General features: G+C 35.7%; 1 protein-coding gene and 1 long non-coding RNA gene across 2 annotated transcripts; both read right to left on the reverse strand.

Moving 5' to 3' along the window:
* Nucleotides 1–1,893: 1,893 nt before the first annotated feature.
* LOC109046352 lies at nt 1,894–2,821 on the reverse strand. The gene is made up of 3 exons (XR_006154143.1): nt 2,593–2,821; nt 2,176–2,407; nt 1,894–2,068 (listed from the first exon to the last, which is right to left on the reverse strand). It is a non-coding gene; the product is annotated as an uncharacterized LOC109046352 (long non-coding RNA).
* A 36-nt stretch (nt 2,822–2,857) lies between these two features.
* LOC109063767 (adhesion G protein-coupled receptor E3-like) lies at nt 2,858–5,216 on the reverse strand. Its single transcript, XM_042721139.1, has 7 exons — nt 5,193–5,216; nt 4,897–4,974; nt 4,574–4,766; nt 3,755–3,871; nt 3,453–3,634; nt 3,184–3,345; nt 2,858–3,109 (listed from the first exon to the last, which is right to left on the reverse strand). Exons 1-7 carry the CDS (start codon nt 5,214–5,216, stop codon nt 2,858–2,860), a joined length of 1,008 nt encoding a protein of 335 aa, XP_042577073.1.
* Between the last annotated feature and the right edge of the window lie 15,363 nt (nt 5,217–20,579).

Below are 20,579 nucleotides of genomic sequence, written 5' to 3' on the forward strand. Positions count from 1 at the left end.
AATAATAAAAGAGTCTGTGTTACTGCTGCAACAACAACAACAATAAAAAATAGTCTGTCTTACTGCTGCAACAGTTTATGGTGCTATCATATATATTTCGGAATTTAGACAGGATTTGGCTGTGTTTAACCCAATGTCTCAGTTTTAACCCAATAAAGTGGACTGTGATGGCTGCTGTAACATTGGCAGTGGCTAAATATTGAACATTAGTCAGTCTATGAACATTTTTACAAGTTTAATTTTATACATGGATTCACTTTACCAATAAAGTCTGTGTCCTTCATTCCTGTAAATACATTTTGCTGTTTATATATATTGTATGAGGCATCTGAATATTTAAAGTGCAGTACAATGTTTAAAGTAATCAACTGTAAAATGGGCCTTTAAAGAAGAAACAGTCATTTATTTGGAGCTTTCTGAGCTCAACAAAACAGTAAAGTTAGTTATAAACTGCATGATTTCATACAAATCAACTGCATGATTTCATACAAAATAAAAAATTCTTTACCATGTACACATGAAATAGTTTTCAGGAGTTTTTCTTTTTCAATTGCCATCATTTACATCAAAATAACAAAAATTACGACTTTATTCAGGATTGTCTTCTCTTCCGGGTCTGTTGTGAACGCGACTGCTGTGACTGTTGACGTACGACGCTGCTGACGTGTTCTCTTGTGCACCCAATAACAAATAAGACCCGGAAGAGAAGAAAATCCTGAATAAAGTCATAATTTTTGTTATTTTTGGACCAAAATGTATTTTCGATGCTTCAATAAATTCCAACGGACCCTCTGATGTCACATGGACTACTTTGAAGATGTTTTTATTACCTTTCTGGACGTGGACAGTATACCGTACATACATTCTCAATGGAGGGACTGAAAGCTCTCGGACTAAATCTAAAATATCTTAAACTGTGTTCCGAAGATGAACGGAGGTCTTACGGGTTTGGAACGACATGAGGGTGAGTCATTAATGACATAATTTTAATATTTGGCTGAACTAACCCTTTAAACATTTTTCGAAACATTTGGGATAATGTAAGTACACAAGTCAGAAAAATATATAACACTGTTCTAGTGGTTTTTGGATATTTTAATAAAAAAAACATACATATTGTGCCTTTTAAAACACAAACAAACAAACAAAACGTTTAAACAAGACTAAATAAAACAGTTCAGTAGTGAACAGCTTTACATTCAAAGTATTTAACGGCTAAATAAGACACTCGAATAACATGCTTTTCAGAAAGGATATGAAAGTATGACATTTATCATCCAAAAACAAAGACTCTGTTATAAAATCACTTCTATATAATGGCACTTGAGCAGTTTTTATTACTTTCTAAACATGATGCTGTGGTCCTCAGTGTTGTTTGCGTTTGTGGTAATGAGTTTTTTTGTGGTTCATTTTCTGTTTTGTTGGGTTTACGAGAATGAGATGAGAGGAGCTGAGTGACTTCATGAGATCAATTTAACCTCAGAAACTCATGAACCAGAATGAGTTTGTTTATAATAAACAGGTATGAAAAAGCAGCTTTGGAGACTAGATTTGCATTTTAAGAAATAAATATGTATGCTTTTCTTCCATGGAGACACTTAAAAAAAAAAAAAAGGAAATTGATTCTAAACTCTGATGTTGGCTTAAGAAACCCAAGCCTTACATTTTGAAGTAGTTTTAAAAGCTTGGAGATCAAAGGCATTCTATATTGGTTTAAATTAGAATTTTACAGTTAGTGTTTGAATAGTTTTGGCTCATTTCAACATTCCGTCACAAGATAACAGATTAACAGATTAAACAAACTGCCTCTGACATTCTTTTCTTAAAGTCACAGATTACCACAATGAAAACAGGACCTCAATGAAAGCATCCAGATCACACATGTAAATTGAGTAAATGTCTGACCTCATTATTGAGGACACAGTAGATCAGGAAGATGAAGGTTCCCTGCTGGGAGTTCAAGATCAGGAAGAGGATCTCCAGCACCTTACTGCTATTAGTGAAGAAACCCAGAATCCAGGAGCAACCAAGAACCACACACTGAGCCAGTGTTTTAAACACCATGATCCTGCAGAAAAAAAAAAAAAATAAAAAAAAAAACAGACAAAGAAAGAGAGTTAATGTGTCTTTATTGACTATGTGGTTTTCTATAGAGCAATTAAATCCTAATGTTACTTGGTTTGTTTCATCTGTGAAACTTCAGCATTGAGAGTTTTGAGTGCTGAGATCAGACTGATGACGATCTTGATGAAGAGAATCATGTTTAACTGCAAAGTAGAAGAGTATTAATCATCTTTTCCTTTTAATATTAAAGTGATAAGAAATAAGAAATGCATTTACTGCTAGTAGGACACAAACAGGACCCAGAAAACTCCAGATGAAGCCTTTATCCATTTTAATCCAGCATCTGAAAAATCAATATAATAACTGAATGAATTTGTCAGAAATACTATTTCAGGTGCTTAAATCGTTTGCATGAAACTGATCCAACCTGTTTGTTTATTTTATCAGATAGCAGAAATGTCAAAAAATCCCAGAGCTGCTATATTTCCTTCTAATCAAATGAACTTAAAAACTACAACAACAACTCACTCTTCGCTGCCGTAGCCTTCAGGAACCAGACCGACAGACACACACACCACAACCAGAGCAACCAGATATCCAATCACACACAGGAATCCACTGTTAAGCACCTCCCTCTTTTTGGAGCTGATCTGTGATAGGTTCTTCACACAGATGAAGAGCAGCACAGCTTCAATGAACATCCACACAAAGCCGGAGAGAAAGAGGAAGTGCAGAAGTCCTGAGATCATGGCACACAACACCTGGAAACCATGAGAGACGGTTATGATGATTCTCAGTGAGGCTGTGCTGAGCTGTAGGGCTCCTTCATCATTCTCACCTGCAGAGGCCGTATGAGGCTCAGGAACCACTGTGTGAGCAGAAACAGAAGGTGAGCCAACAGAAGACTGATGCAGATGTTGATTCGAGCCACATTATTCACTCCAGGACTCCACTGACAAAGGGCAAAGGTCAACAGGGCCAAACTGAAGAACACCAGCCCCACGATCACACACACCAAATTCAACAGCTCCATCAGTGAGTCGCTCTGAGAAAACATGTGAGAGAACATGAGTGTCAAATCTGTGCTGCTCTTCAGTGTTCACTAGAAATGTTCTGTACCTTTGGTGGGCGGCTGGTTTGCATGATGAGAGCGAATGTGGACAGATGATCACAGGAACACACAGTGTAGCTGCTGTTGGTCTTTAAAACAGAACAACCATCTACAATCCACTCGCTGATATTCCAGTACACACAGGACAGAGAATCGTTGGGATCAAACTCCTGAAAAAAAAAAAAAAAAAAAAGAAAATATCAGAACACTGAATATTAAATGTTTTCAGATGTTCATCAGTGCTCTGATAAAACAAAAGCACATTTCAGTCTCTCACTCTGATGTGTTTGAGGGTGAAGTTGACTGGTTTAGTTAGTTTAGTGTTGGTGGTTTTGGGAAGAGTAGCTGAGATCACAGTGGACATCATGGTTTTAATCGTGTCATTTGATGTTTTGAAGAAGTCTGGCTTCAGTAGATTCTCCATCATGTTGTAACTCATGAAAGCCACAGCAGCTGATTCTGTGTGACAGAAACAGAAACTATGCAATGCAATACCATGTAAAAACAACAATAAATGTGATTTACTGGTAATAGTATGCTGTCTCTATGATTTTTTATTTTTTATTTTATCTGACATACTTTCATTGTTGTTCCTGGTCATCCCAATGAGATCGATGTCCACAGAAGAATTTGTCGTGTCGAGTCGAGGGATTTTATCTAAGGTGACCTGTGGTCCAACCATGAAGACTTGACCCTCTGATTAAACACAAATAAGCATTTATGTGCTATAGCAATTCATATTTATTTATTTATTTTTCATTATTTTCAATGAGAATCCCAATTCAGTCATTCAATTTGCACACAAGACAAAGATTTTAATCATTGACTATTGTTGGGTTTTCATCTCTAATGTAATTTAACCCTTCAGGTTCAATTTTAATCTGTTAACTGCGTAAATGTAAATGAAAGAACTTATAATTCTTAGGTCACCTGTGGTCAAAGGTCAGATATGTATACGGTGTACTCAAGTGCTCAAATGCTCCAATCCTCAAATGTCCAAAATGTCCTTAAAATCAAACACTGAAAAAACCGGCCAGCTTAAATTGTACTTATTTTTTTTTTTTATTTATTTTTTTTTGTTTATTATTTTTATTTTTTTACTGTTAATTGTTTTATTCTCAAACACATTGAGGTCTTCACAAACCATTAACTTTTCACTGTAATTGAACCTGTGTTTTATGTCATAGTTTTTTTCTTTCTTTTTTGACAACCTATCCATGTCTATATGACAGGATTTATGCCCTCTCATATACTGTAGGTTTTTAACTCTATACAGTTAAATTAAATTTAATTCATTACTGCAGCTGCATTTGCTGCTTTCTGACCAACTGCTGGTCTCTATACTAAATAAAGTTTAAATAGAGTTTAATTATTAATAATAATTGTGTCTCCACTTACCAACAGCAGCAAGAGTAAAACTGACACTGTCACTTGTGTCCACCGGCTTCACCAATGTAGAAATGAGTTTCTCGCTGGCTTTTAACAGACGGTTTCCATAAGAGGCTAGATCAGCTGCATTTACTGATGATGATGATGACTCTAAAATCTTCTCCGAAGTGTTGAAGGCCATATTCAAAATGTTTTGCACAGTCTAATTTGATTAGAAAAAAAAAAACAGTTAGTGTGCATATAAATGCCAACAGAGCCCATGCTGCCACGTCAATCATTATGTAACCAACAAAGATATTTATTATTTTGTAATTTTTCTCTTGAAGACGTACTTCCAAAGGAAGCTCTTGAGCTGTAATGTTCTCAATCTGCTCAAGAAGATTTTGAAAACATCCTCCAAATGTCTGACTCTGAAATCACAATTGATCTTTAGTATGGTAAATAAGACTGTGCTAATTATGTTTTGCAATATTAATAGTAAACAAAAGTGCACATAACCATCAGCAATAAACAGAAAAGCGCATTCATATTTTTTAATATGTGCCACATCTTATTGCATTGCTCTCTGCACCATAATTGATAGAACTGAGTCCAACTCTGAAACTTAGATTTCAAAATCTCAACTTACGTTGCATCTTTCCTGCTGCGTCATATTTATTACTGCAATGACACAAAACATCATGAAGGCAATAATCAAACCAAACAGCAAAAAAAAAAAAAAAAAAAAAAAAAAAAACAAGGGTCAAAAATAAATGACGAATGTAACCGTGAGTGTGGGGAACAAACAAAATCTGAAGTTTAATGTGAAAAGAAAACATGAAACTAAATTCTCCTCACAGTCAACCATATGAGCAAATTGAGCAAGCATAATTTCTCTTAATATCCATAAGCATATGAATTGTGCACTGAATCTCATGAAATAATGTCTGCTCTGTGGATCAAGTGATATTTTACAGTTTTTTTTAAGCTTGAAGAAGGTCACCATTCACTGCCATTAATGCTGCTAACATCTGAAAGTTTGGATGAATAGTGAAGAAAAATGTATCTAGCTTGTGCACAGTGCTCAAAGGGAAGAGGCTAAAAAGGTTGCGGTTCTTTCTGACTCTTTTGAGGACAGAAAATTTTATTGTATTTTAAGGAATCAGGTAACCAAGGTGAACAGATTGAAAAAGAAAAAATATTTTCAGAAGAGAATTGACGATAGTGGTACAGATTGTAAGAGAATGTGGAATGTACTCAATGAAATCATGGGAAAAAAATCTACTTGTACTCTCTTTTGTTGAATTGAATGGAGTTTATTTGACTAAGCCAATACAGATTGCAAATTATTTTAATGATTATTTTGTTAATAAGGTTTCTAACTTTAGAGAGACAATGAAATACACTGTTGATTCCAACTCAAATGAGCTAATTGAAAGGTGTATTATGAAAGATAAAACTGTGTAGTTTTGAATTTCATCAGGTTAATGTTGTGCAGGTGGAAATGTTGCTGAGGTCTTTGACTGTTGGTGGGTCTGTTGGTACAGACAACTTGGATAGTCAGCTATTGGAGTTATCAGCTGGACATATTTCTAAACCAATCTGTCACTAATTGAAAGGTGTATTATGAAAGATAAAATGTGTAGTTTATTGGAAGGAGGGTAAGATAATTCCTTTACCCAAAGACAACAAATCAACTTTCTGTGGTCCAAATAGTAGGCCTATAAGCATTTTGCCTATTCTAAGTAAATTATTGGAAAAGATTGTATTTAAGCAAGTGCAAGATTATTTTTCTAACAATGATTTGACTACGATGTTTCAGCATGCTTATAGGTATGGTCATTCCACCTGCACTGCAATTACACAAATGTCGGATAGCTGGTTAACATCAATTGATAATTCAATGCTAGTGGGTACACTACTACTGGACTTTAGTGCTGCCTTCGATGTGATCGACCATGAAATTTTGATTTCCAAACTTATTAGTTATGGTTTCACTTCCTCAGCAATCAAGTGGTTTAAGAGCTATTTGTCGGAGAGGTCGCAAAGAGTTTATTTTAATGGTGCATTATCTTGTAGCAAGTCTTTGGATTGTGGTGTTCCTCAAGGAATTTGCCTCGGACCTTTGTTATTTTCAATTTTTACAAATGATATGCCGTATATACTCAGTAAGGCTACATTGACTATGTTTGCTGATGATACTACTCTTTATTATGCAGCCCCTACATGTTCAGAGCTTAATCAGGTTCTGTCTTGTGAGATTAGCAAATTGTATAACTGTATCAAAACAAATAAACTTGCTCTAAATATTTCAAAAACTATGAGTATAATATTTGGTTCTAAGTATAGATTATCTGATAATCCTAACATTAATATACAAGTAAATTGTCAAAAATATACAGCAAGTAAAAAAGGTGAAGCTTCTTGGACTTTGGCTTGATTCCACACTGTCATGGTCTGATCACATTAACACAGTTGTTGCTAAAATGGGTAGAGCTGTTGCAGTTGTGCGTAAATGTGCAAAGTTTCTAAGTTCACAGCTGTTTAGTCGTGTTGTGTGTACATTGGTTTTGTGTCATTTGGATTACTGTTCTGTTGTATGGTCTGCTGCATCAAGTAGTCATTTAAAAAATTTACAAGTGGCTCAAAACAAGGCTGCCAAGACTGGTTCTTGGTTGTTCTTCGAGAACTAGTGTTGCAGAGATGCATGAACGTCTTGCTTGGCTGATGGTCAAGCATAGACTATATGTTAGTATACCTTCATAGAATTATTAATATTCAGACTCCTAAAATTTTTTTATGATAATATAATTTACTATTCAGATATGCATTTACATTTTACAAGAGGGGCGAATAGTCGACAGATCTCTTTACCCCTACCTAAATCTGACTCTATGAAGAGGGCCGTGTTTTATAGGTCAGTTGTGTGTTTTGGAACAATCTTCCAGTTGGGGTTCGTGAAATCAAGGGAAAAACTGGTTTTAAAAAAAGACTAAGACTGTATTTGTTGTCAACATCATAACATTGTCTGGATTGGTTGAGTGAGGTTGTATTATGTGCTATGTTGTTTTTCATTATTTTATTATTATTTTAATTAGTATTTTTTTTTTTTTTTTTTTTTTTTTTTTTTTCTCATGTGTATTTACATATTATATATTTTGGATTAATTTTGATTGTAATTATTGGGGTTTTGTATGTATTGTTTGGACCCCAGGAAGACTAGTTGTCGTTTTGGCGTCAGCTAATGGGGATCCTTTTAAATAAACAAATAATCAGTGCTCAAGAAATAATGACTGTACATTTTTATCCCTCATTGACAAAAACACACTCACACACCTGTTAATTTCTACAGATCCACAAACATTCAGACAAAACACAATTTAATAGAAGAAACATCAGACTACTTTACCAGCTGAGCTCGTCTCTGGTCTGACTGTTAAAAAAATGGCACTGATGTTAGTAACAGCTGAAAAATAATGACTGATAAATGTCTGACAATGACATAAATAATACAAAAGACTCATGTAATTGTAATTACCTGCACAGTAGACTGCATCGTTGACAGTTGGTCTAACCAGCTCATAGACATAATAATTTCCTGGACATGCTTTGACTTTAATGGGGTAAGACCCGTAATAGCAGCAGTAATTGTCCCAGTGACCACAGACATCTCGAGTGACGACTCCATCCTCAAATGTTGGGTGTCCACCACGAATCCACAGTGGGATAATAGTACCACAGCTATAGATTTCAACACACGTGTCTGGGATCTGAGTGCTCACAGTGTTGATGAAGAGACGATACCAGCCTCTCCAGGTGACAGACCGGTCGAACTTGTAGGAGTTTGGTGGGCGACTGCTGTTGGCTCTCCATGGTTCATCCAGCACAGTGTAGTTGTAGCAGGGGTCAACAGAGGGATAAACTGTTATGAAAAAAATAAAAAAAATAAATAAATAAAACATATATATAAAAAATATATATATGAACATTGCTTGAATGTAATCCACCACTGAACGGAGCTAAATAATGAAGAGTATCTTGAAATTAGTATCTTGCTAACTTGCTTGACTCATATTTGATTGACTCCAAAACAGTGGTGGATGAAAAGCCACACTTTAGTAAAAGTACAGATATCTTACCAGAAATGACTGTGATAGAAGTTAAAGTCACCACGACAGTAGAATATTACTTGAGCACAAAGTTTTAAAGTATGTGATATTTATTGTTTTAACATAAATAACACAAGATACTCTTTCTTCCATAATGTATCTTTGGGTAAGCATAAGAGGAACTTCATCCGGTACTTACAGTATAGTCACTTTCATTCCAACATAAGAAAACATTTCTGGAATCTGCATTTGAAGTGGCATTTAAATGCATTTACAAAAGCTTTTGATGGTTGTAACGAGTGAGTCACTGAATAATTCATTCAACCGATTCGTTCAAAAATCTAATTTATTCAGTAAGAAAACACTGTCCTGTGTGTTACTCAGAGACGCAAAACAGTGCTGTGATCTTTGTTTGGAACTAGTTTTGCTTGCAAAATTGAGCAACAACAGACAATATTGCGTCTAAAATGTAAGCCACTTAATCCTAACTTTATTAATCTTGTATAAAATCAATATTACATATGTCATCATGCTGATATCTGGAGAAAAATGGTACTCTTTGTGTGATTTTGGTTAACTATATTAAATTATATAAATATAAAAGACAAACTTAAAATGGCTTGAATTATGATGATTCGAAATGCGTTTTAGTAAACTAAATCACGTAGTGTATGCGTGCACTCTCTGTGTGTTTTTGTGATATACTCAATAATGTCAGATCACACTTCATTAAAACAACACATTTTATCACAGAAGATATACTATATCGCACACCCCAGCCTCGAATTGAGTGGAAAATGAAATTATCTGTGGTTGTGCGAGAACTTGTTTGCACATGCAACAAAGTTGTTTTTTAATTCAGACCACTGATTCATCAAACCTGCTTTCTTGCAGTCTGTGTTCTTCCGACTTTATTTTGTATTAAGTAACAAATATGCAGTCTGGAAATGTAACCGAGTAATACATGTTATTTAAGTAATGTATTATGTTTAACAAAGTATAATTTTTTAATAAGGTAATGTAGTGGAGTAAAAGTTAAAGTTAAGAACTGTAACGAACTTAAGTACTGTAACAAAGTATTATTACTTAGCTCCCAACATCTATTCTGTAGTAAAGATCAGCACATAAATCAGGCCAGAGAATAAGCCAATGGTATAAATTACCAGTGGAGATGGTCGCTGCTGTGACGGCTGTAGAGATGGTGTTAATGCTGCTAACATCTGAAAGTTTAGATGAATAGTGATTCATGAACAGAGACACAAATATCATGACCGTGTAGAAAGAGCTCATGTGAATATAATCACCTGCACAGTATGCTGCAAAGCAGTGAGTTGGACTAACCAGTTCATAGACATAATAATTTCCTGGACATGCTTTGACTTTAATGGGAAAAGACCTGATATAGCAGCAGAAATCACCCCATTGAGCGCAGGCCTCTCGAGTGACAACTCCATCCTCAATTCTTGGGTGTCCATCAGGTATCCCCAGTGCAGTATAAGTGCCACAGCCATATGGTATAATACATGACTCTGGGATATGAGCGCTCAGACCGTTAATGAAGAGACGATACCAGCCGCTCCAGCTGACATGCTGGTCACACTTCATGACTGAACCAAGTATATTACTGGTGTCTCTCCACGGTTCATCCAGTATAGTGTAGTTGTAGCAAGGATCAGACAAATGAGCTGTTATGAAAATATTTATATCTCTTTTAATGTGGCATTAATAAAATAACTAATCTTGAGTTATATAGTTTATGAACATTACTAGCATGAATAATGAACATTGCACATGCTGTATCCTTCAGAAATGCAGACAGTATTACTAGAATCACCAGAAACGTTGATTATATTCTACTAGACATGTCTGTACATATAGTTTAAACACCACAGCACAATACATTACCAGCTGTGGTTGTCTCTTGTGTGACAGTTGTACAGGCCGAGACATCTGGAAAAATTATAATGATACAAATTAATTAAAATGATTAGAAATGGAGCTTGTTTAATTGAATAGAAGTGAAGTGGCAAATTTAATTTAATAAAAATAAAATAAAAATAAAAACAGCCTTGACAGGCTTTTAATTTAAGGGATAGAAATAAATATTCTGCCATCTTTTATTCACCCAAATCAGTATGACTTTACATTTTAGATGATTTTTTCCACATAATTAAAGTGAAAGAGGATTGAAGCTGCCAAGGCTTTTCTGACTAAAACAACAAAAGAAGCGCTACAAAAGTAGCTCTTATGAATGGAAACTTTTTCTTGAAATCATAAAACTAAAAGACTGAAACTTTTGAAATTGACTATACAAAAGGCACTTCAACTGCAGTAAAGAAAAACACCATTGGTTCTTGCATATCCAATGTCACTTACGTCAAATGCTGTCAGTGCACTATTATTATAGTCCTACAACTTTTTCAGTCCATTCCAGAGCTTCGGAGGAGGAGACGATTAATTAATTAAATTTCTTGTATATGGCTTCAGATGACATGGAATATATCACACAAGTCTTATGGACTACTACTGGGATGTAGTTCATAAGACTTGTAACGTAACTGACATTGACTGACTACAGTTAGTCTTATGGACTACTACTGGAAAAACGGCCAAATTTTGATAGTAACATTCTGTTTTCCATTAAAACAGTGCATTCTGGGTAATATTTGTCATTTTCGAGAAAGTAGCCTGCTGCTATATATCATTAATTAACAACAATCACATCCTACACCAGGGGTGCCCAACCCTGCTCCTGGCGATCGACTGTCCTGCAAAGTTCAGCTCCAACCCTAATCAAACACACCTGAAGCAACTAATTAAGGTCTTCAGGCTTACTTAAAAATTAAAGGCAGGTGTGTTTGATTAGGGTTGAAGCTAAACAATGCAGGACAGTCGATCGCCAGGAGCAGGGTTGGGCACCCCTGCCCTATAATTAAGGTCTTTATTCTTTACATGAGTTTACTAATATATTCCACCTGACAGAGAGAATGAAAACTAATGAGTGAATTCAGACAATGATGAACAGCTGCTGTTAACAAGCAAAACCACTGAAGAAAAAAGAGAAACAAGACAAACACATGAACTACAACTGACTTCAGCCACAGCCTTAGATGAAATCAACTGATTTAAAGATTTTAAACAATCAACAAACAGCTTTACCAGCTTCACTCATTACTAACCAGACTGACTTTATTTCTGTCAGACATCTACAGATGATCTTATTGAGAATAAACAACAGTTTAAATGATGCTGTATTATTGTTTTGTTTGACGTTACCATTGTGGAGATGATTGTTTGCTTTAGTTGTGCTCCTGACCCTTGACTTTTGAACATTAGCATTTGTTAAATTGCTATAGTTGTTTTGTTAAGATACAATTGTTATAGTAAAATGTTTGTGGATGATGGTCAAGTGATGTTGAGGTTTTCTGATAGCCATAATCTGTAATACGCGTTTAAAGTTTTGATGAATTATATGATTGAACTGCTTGAGTGTTTAAATATATTTTTGTGATTTGCTTGAGCAGTGGTCTAATGCATAATATTAAGAATTTAAAAAACATTTCATGTTTAAATTATTTTTGAACTACCATCTCATTAACACTCAGAGAGACATCAAGAATCAGCATATGAATCTCAACAATGGTGACAATCAAAAGCTTCATTATGCAATGCATGCTGGGTACCACCCATTACTCCCAGCATGCATTGCAGCATGAATAGATTATACTGCTCAATTGTCCACTTGTTTCTTGGATTCTTACTATGTTTTTATTTTTGCTTTTGTGTTTGGCTTTTAGTAGCATGTTTTGTGATGTTCAGAACTGATCTGTTTATATATTTTTTAGATTGTCACCATTGTTGAGATTAATACGCTGATTATTGACGTGTCAGTCTAAATTACAATAAACCTTTTAATTGTTTTCAAATGAGTGTTGAGTTTTTACAGTCTTTCATAACTGATTGCTTGATAGTGCTTCTTTTTCTGTTTTAGTAACAATGTTTAGTATGAGAAGAGACACCAGACAAAAATCAGTGAATCTGAAGCAAGAGGACAATGCTATGAAACAACAATGGCAGGTTTTTTTTTTTTTTTTTTTTGATTTAATTATGTTTTTGTGCCATAACAAACATGTTCCAGAAACACATTGCTACAGCAGTAAAAGTGTGTTTAAAAACACATGATTATAGCAGTCAACGAAACTGTAACACTGATCTCAATCATGGTAGTGAACAAAAAAAAAGAAGAAGAAACATCTAAACCTTTGTAACTCTCAGTAAGATCTTCTGTAGATGTTTCACAGGAATAAAGTCACTCTGGTAATAATTGAGGATGGTGAAGCTGTTTTAGCAGTTGTTTAATCAGATCTTGAGAGATTTAATGTCTTTCATTTCAGTTGATTTCATCTAAGGCTGTGTTTGAAATTGTATTTCTTTTGTTTCTCTTTCATTCACTGATTCCGTTTGTTAATAGCAGGTGTTCATCACTAATGCTCAATTATCACTTAATTAATCACAGAATTGTCTCATTAACTTCACTGATTCAGTGTTACTCTAACACTCTGTAGTGTGCACACATTATAAGTGTTCATTTAAAACTAAGGATTTTGTTGTGGGGGTTTAAAGAGTTAAAGATATAAAAATGACGAAAAAAAAAAAACAGCATGAAACGTAATTTAACAGCAATAAACTGTAATAATTTACGGCAACGAACTGTAGAAAAAACAGTAACATGCTGGCAAACCAGAGCTGCCAGTAGATTACCGTTAATTTCAAGGGAAAAACAGCAATATACTGTAAAATGTAATAGTCAGAAAGTCACAGGTTTTTGTTATTTTGTTTTTTCTTTTGATGCGGCATTATTCACAGCTGATTGGTCCAGTTTGGGTTTGTGGGTCCGTAACCAAAAACAAAGAAACGGTATTAAATTGGTAAAAACAGAGCCGTTCTCCCGTTTTGGTTCTGAATCCAAAAAACGAAAAATGACAAAAACCAAAATCAAATAACGGTCCGATTTTGGTTTTTTGAAAATTCCTTTTTCCATTTTTTCGTTTGAAGATCTACATTGAAATACTGACAGGTTGGCCACGTGACCCGGAAGTAATAGTAAATATGGCCTATCAAAATAAAAAGCCAAGCTTTTAGAACGGTCATAATATGCAGCGCTAACGTTATACCAGAGTAACGTTAGAAGAAGAAGAAAAATCATTAATATATAGCCTTATATAAACCTGGACCGGAATAAATATGTTAGCAACAGTAGTTTATTACAGCTATTTAATATCGTGCCTATCCAGACATCACCAGCTCACGTTTAATGAGCGCAGTGGTTGGCTCAATACAGTTGGTAATATAGGTTAACCTAAGAACTTATTGTGTGTGCAGAGTTGTTTACTGTTAGCGCTATATTATATAATTAAATTTACATTTAATGTGGTTTCCCACGTAATGGATAACTGTTCCCCCTTTCTATCAGCAGGTGGCAGTATTTAAATGACTGACTGTATGGTGTCTTTGGTAACTGTTTTAAATCAAGATTACTGATACAGATGTATTTATTGTTGTTCATTTTATTTTGTTTTTGATTTTATTTGCCTAGTTATCATCATCATCATTCACCCAGCCCAGAGTTAAACCTGCTACTGTTTTAACCTGATTATAACACTGCTATCAGCTTCTTATAGCAGCTCAGACAACAAACTCACATCAGACATGTCCTAATCCTAATGTAGGCCATCTGGCCAAAAGAATGATTTACCAGTGTGCTATATACTGTGTGAATCTTTCTTCTCTATACACATTCCAGTTGGTATAACATACAAAACTCCGATTGTGTCATCCAAGTGAAGAGAATCCATACAACTCTTGAAACTTTATATAGCACATACATGCTTTCAAGGGCATTGCATGTACAATCAATGGCTGCAGAACATTTGTTAAGCCCTAAGGTAAGAACATTTTACAAGGTCCTCAAAAGAGAAAACCCCAAAAACACCATAATTACATTACTAAAAACAGGCAGTCAACGCTGATTACATCAGCAATAACTGCAACAAAACGTTTCCAGTAACTTTTGATACGTTTACTTATTGACTTGGACGAATCTTTGCCCATTCCTCTGTACAGAACAGCTTTCAGCTCTTGGAAGTTGGTGGGTTTCCTCACATGAGTGCTTGCTTCCTCATCCTTCCACAACATTTCAATCATTTTAAGCTCATAACTTTTGACTCTGCCTTTCCAAAACATTCACTTTATTCTTCTTTAAGGTAGGTGGGTATATGTTTTGTCACAATATAATATATATAATAGTATAAAGTATAAAATTGAGTTTGTAACTCCCTTCTGGTACATAGCAGACATTATCAGGCTAATATAGAAGTAATTATAAAAATGGTAAATAATAGAAATAAACTATGATCAGTGGAGCAGTGCTGAGGATGAAGTATAGTTTAAGAGTCTGATAGCTTGGGGGGGAAGTTGCTCTGCAGTCTGTTGGTGCGGCAGCAGAAACTTCTATATCTCTTCCCAGAAGGCAGCAGGATGAACAGGCTGTGGCTGGGTGGGTACTGTCCTTTTGTATCCTTTTGGCTCTGGGTACCAGTGATCTTCTGAGCAGTTTTAATCTCCCGCTGCAGAGCCCTCCGGTCCTGGGCCGTGCACATCCCATGGCAATTTGTGATGTTTCCAGTCAGGTGTCACCACCATTTGCTGATGTAACGTGTCACACTGATGATGTATAATCCTCAAGGCTCTCCTTGGTGGTGACCTCATCTGTCCATACTTGAATGTCCTTACTTATGATCAGACTTGCAGCACTGTCTTTATATTTCAATGTTAACATAAAAATGTTTTAGAATGGCATAAAAATTAAGAAATGAGAATGTGTCTGTACACCTAGTCTGTGTGTCTTAATCAGCATAAGCATTCAACTTTTGTTTGCTTTCAGTCCCTCTGACTGCAGCTCAATATATCATTTGGACTGTGCAATGACAGATATCACAATAGATGATGGAGAAGTGAACTGTGCATCACTATGCTTACATGAACTTTATCTGAAAAAATGTATGTAGAAAGTAGAAATTCCATAAATTATATTCCATAAATATTATCAAAACTTTAGGTGTTCTCATAGTGTGGTCTTGTATCAAATAATGATGGCAGTTGTTAATATAGGCTATTCTGCTTATCATTGTCAATATGCCTAGTAATTGCTGACAACAACTAGCCTTTAAAATCAATCTGGAATGGAAACAAAACATTTCAAGGTACACATTTCAAAGAAGACTATTATACGTGAATGAATATGAGGGTACTAGAAAAACAAAAATTCATCAGGCGGTATTCAATGATAGACCCACCATGGGCCCAAACTTTTCTGTAGCTTTTCCATAGACAGCTTTTCAAAGCTGCCTCAGTATAATATCCTACCGCTGTCACGCAATTTCTATGCGCAATCTGTGCTTCGGAGAGAAGTGCGGTCGCGCCCATGGTCGCAACATCTATAGCCTATTGCGCGTCTATGTCAGCTTAAGCGCGAATGCATGTTTAAAATACATACATGTAAAGAATGATTTTCATGACGACTAAATATTTTTTGCTATGGTATAAATATTAAAGAATGCTCTGTGCAAAACAACACTATTTAATTATTATTTACCGCATATATTTTGTTTTGACAAATATAGTCGATGTCCTTCATTATCAGATACCGGTCAGGAATTTACGTTCAATTTAAAAATATTTTTTAATGTTATTATTGCTCATTAAAACCATCCTTCCCTTAACCTAAGCCGAGTCATTTCCAGAAGTGGTCCAGATCCGGAGCCGGTTTTTATGGTGAGGCCCAGTGCTTTACAGCCGTAACAAAAATGCATGTGCTAGAGCGAGCTGCGGGCCACAATCGGCCCGGTTAACACACGCCGATGCCGAATAAGCCGCAGACGTCGCGGGGCAGCCGAGCTCGCCGGGCCGATTGTACATGCTGGGACACGAAGTTGAGTAGGGCTCAAGGTGTAGCTATGCGCTTGGTGTCGGCCACAGACTTAAATGTGGGAAAAAAAAAAAAAAAAAAATAAAAATAATAATAAAATCAAAAATTGTTTTTAGCAAAATCCACCAGATTCTTGTTCTAAATCTCACAGACTACCACTGGCTTTTATTTTGATAGGCCATATTTACTATTACTTCCGGGTCACGTGGCCAACCTGTCTGTATTTTGTTTTTAGCAAAATCCACCAGAAAAAAAAAAATGGAAAAAAGGAATTTCAAAAAAAACCAAAATCGGACCGTTATTTGATTTTGTGTTTGTCATTTTTCGTTTTTGGATTCAGAACCAAAAACGGGAGAAAGGCTCTTTTTTTTACCGTTTCTTTGTTTTTGGTTTGAAACGACAAACGAAAAACAGGTGGTTTCTAGTTAGTTTTGTTTTGTGTTTCAAATGAAAAAAACAAACTATCAAAAACGTACACGGACCAGTCTGGTTTACCAAGCAAAACAAGTTAATTTAACTAAAAATATTAGTAAATGTTTATAGAAAAAAAAAGTTATGCAAAGTCATACACTGATGATGAGAGTAGTAAATACTGAACTCAGCTGTATTAATGTGTGTTTGCACAGAAGAGAGATCTGTTAGTTTAATGTAGTTTTGTGGTTCACCATTGTGCTGGAGAGTAGAGTCTGTGCTTCAGTAAATGATGAGCCACAAACACTGATGTTCTGCTGCTTTATATAAAGACAGTAAATGTGGAGTTGCTGATTCAGTGACAATCTCTTTACTAAGCATTTAAGTACATAAGTGTGTACTATTGCTAGTTAATGACGTTCTACAAAGATTTGAGTAAAATTCGTGCTTTGTTTGATTGCACTTTCAATGTTTGCAGTTTTACATTAAGAAGTATTTCTTTTTAGTGGACTCAAATGAAATAAGTTCACTGCACTAACACCATCTAAACAGTAGTTTTTGTTGTTGTTGTTGTTTTTAACTCGAATGGTTTGAAGCAATCGGTTTCGCAAATGAAACCACATGGTATATAAATAATAACGGTAACATACTGTAAAAATGAAGAGCTGTAAATTAACTGTAGAGAGCTGTAAACTAACGGTACAATGCTGGCAACCACAGCTGGCCAGTAGATTACCGTTATTTTTACAGCGCAATTTTTTACAGTGTACTACTGGGATGTAGTTCGTATGAATTTTTACTTATGTTAAATTGGATGAATTAGGGCTGCAGTTCAGCAGCTGTCACTGAATGAATGAACTGCTGTATGTTCACTGATGGAGAAAGACGAGAAAGCGATGACCAGAACAAAATGTCAGTTAAGTTACTGCAAGTCAAACATGCAACATAAATAGCACAATTTACATGTTAAATATACAGGTTTACTCCTCCCAAACAGGACTGTGTCAACATGCAAATATTTGTGAGACACATGAAGTAGTACATTCATTTTTAACAAAAAAAAGCAACAAGCAAAACTTACAGTTAATACTTACAAAGCATCACAGAGATCGGCAGTCTTATAAAACCTGGCAATAAATATGACAAAATAAAATGCTACATTCATTATCTGACCACATTTTTTTTCATAAATGATTTCAGGTCAGTGTGAACCAGCCTTGAACCTTTAAATGCTTATCATGACAATCAATCAATCAATCAATCAATCAATCAATGCACACATACTCACCTGTCTGAAAGAAAGCCATTGTCAGTTTGACAGTCGGTTGTATTTATCTTATCTAAAAGCCAGTTCAAAAGGGAGATACAAAAAATAGCTTTGCTGTTGACTACCATTTGTTTCCTTGTTTTGTCAAACATTTCCACTGAATTTATGAATTTAAATTTTGAAAATGAGGGTTGTAAATGCAGTAGAGTATGTATCATTTATCAGTAAAACATAATTAAAAGGATGAAAAGATTCTATTATATATTACCAGTGTTTTGGGAATAAAACACTACAAGTAAAGCAAGATATGTAATCAGATAACTAGTAAAGTAATCACAAACTTTTTCCCAAAGACATCTACGAATGCTCTAGAGTAATTAATCTAGACTTATACATGCTTAAACATATCAAAGAATCCTAAGCTTGATAAAAGCCCAGATGACTCAACTTGTAACAAATCACAGTCTGTGATCACATATCAGTACATGCTGCAGTGTGTTTGATTTATAGAGACTGAATATTCATCAACATAAGCAGAAAGATCTTACCTGATAGCTGATATACAGTGATGCTCATCGACACTAATGGTTGCTTAACTATTAAAATATCTCTGTGTTGAGATGTTTAAAGAGAAGTAATTTGATCATCATACTGATGAGGAAATGAGCACAAGTTCACTGTTCCTTCTCAAATTCAAATTCAAATTCAAATAAAGTGAATCATGGAAATATCACATATCCAGTTCCTTGTCAGTGCATTTTTCAGAAAAATATTACTTTGCTTTTTAGCAGGAATATTATACTTGAACTTCTTATAATATTATCACCTTCATTCACAAACAGGTTGTATCAGTTTTTACCCAAGGACTCCAGCTGCTGAATATTGATCATTAGTTCCCTTTCAGTCAGTCATTTTCATCGTTTATGTCAAAATGAGTTGACTGACGAATTGGGATCTCACTCGAAAGCTTCTGGCACACAGCTGGCGTCGGGGCCTACACAAGTATGCGTTGTCCCCCAGTGAGCCTTCTCACACAGACACTGTGCAAGGTCAGGAGGACGAAGAGCAAAGTCCTCTAAGTTGTCGGATCTGGTTTCCAGAACTTATGTGAGAACATCCTTCTTGGTGAATAACTCTGTAGAAGGGATCTCCTTTCTCAGAGAGGGGGCACCGAATGGCACCCGCACCTAGACATGCTGGGATCTCCCCTTTGTCCCTAATGGCCTTGAAAGCGGAGCCCCTTTAAGCCTCTGCAGTCCGTAGAGCTTAAGTTCCTGTCTCTGAAGCGGTGCTCCTGACTGCACTGGCTTCTGTTAAGAGAGTAGGGGACCTGCAGGCATTTTTGTTGCGATCATTCTTGCCTGGAGTTCGGACCGGCTAACTATCACATTATCCTGAGTCTCCGGCCACCCACGATACCATGCCCAAAGTTCCCACCAGACCTTTCAGGGATCATTGTGGTGAACTTGCGCAGACGCACTCAGACCAAGCCTTTGCGCTGCTCTGTCCCGTTCACGCCTTGCGCTTTTATGTGGACTGCACATGGACCTTCAGGACCTCAGACCAGCTCTTCGTACCAGAAGTTGACATGTTGAGACAAATAAACCGATCAACGGTATGAAAGTATCTCACTGTTTCCATCTTCAGAAAGTCAAACTACCAGTTTCTGACATATACTGACTCTCAAAGAATTAACATTAAAGTTACATCAGATACACATTTGGTTTTGGAGTCTTAAACATCAGCTATACATACAAAGATGAATATATATAAAGGAAAGGGGAAATGTTTTAAGGCCTCTACTGACTGTAGTGGGAAAATAATCAAAACTTCAGAGTATCAATAACAGTGCCATCTCAAAATCCCATTCTGCTCAAGTGATCAGGTTTGTGAAATGTGAGGGGAAAAAAGTTAATTCAGATTAAAAATACAGGATTAGGTTTAAAATACTTATGCTAATGTTATGGGATATCCGTGTACGTTTGATTCCCATTGATTTTCTATTTGGAATGCAATAACGAGAAATGGAAAAAAAGTGGCTTGTGCATTTGCGGTTACCGTTTAGTTTAACAAACGGTGAACAAACTGAGATTTGTCTCGATTTCTAATTGTTTTCCCTTGAGGTTTACAAATTGGTTTATTTTGGTTCCACTATTTGATCACACCTTTGTGGGCGGCGCTGAAACGCTGCTTTCATCTGATTGGTCGGATCGCTCCGCCTCAGCATTCCTTTTATTTTTACGAAAAAAAGGGAATCGGCAG

Source organism: Cyprinus carpio, chromosome B3 (genome assembly GCF_018340385.1).
Source record: "Cyprinus carpio isolate SPL01 chromosome B3, ASM1834038v1, whole genome shotgun sequence".
In the NCBI taxonomy this organism is placed as follows: domain Eukaryota; kingdom Metazoa; phylum Chordata; class Actinopteri; order Cypriniformes; family Cyprinidae; genus Cyprinus; species Cyprinus carpio.

What these genes read in the sequence shown, in the direction of transcription:
- LOC109063767 (XM_042721139.1), bottom strand. Translation starts at nt 5,216, where the DNA reads ATGACGCAGCAGGAAAGATGCAAC. An exon ending in GACCAGGAACAACAATGAAA is followed by an intron (nt 3,635 to 3,754) that starts GTATGTCAGATA and finishes TCTGTCACACAG; the next exon opens with AATCAGCTGCTGTGGCTTTC. An exon ending in TCACCCTCAAACACATCAGA is followed by an intron (nt 3,346 to 3,452) that starts GTGAGAGACTGA and finishes TTTTTTTTTCAG; the next exon opens with GAGTTTGATCCCAACGATTC.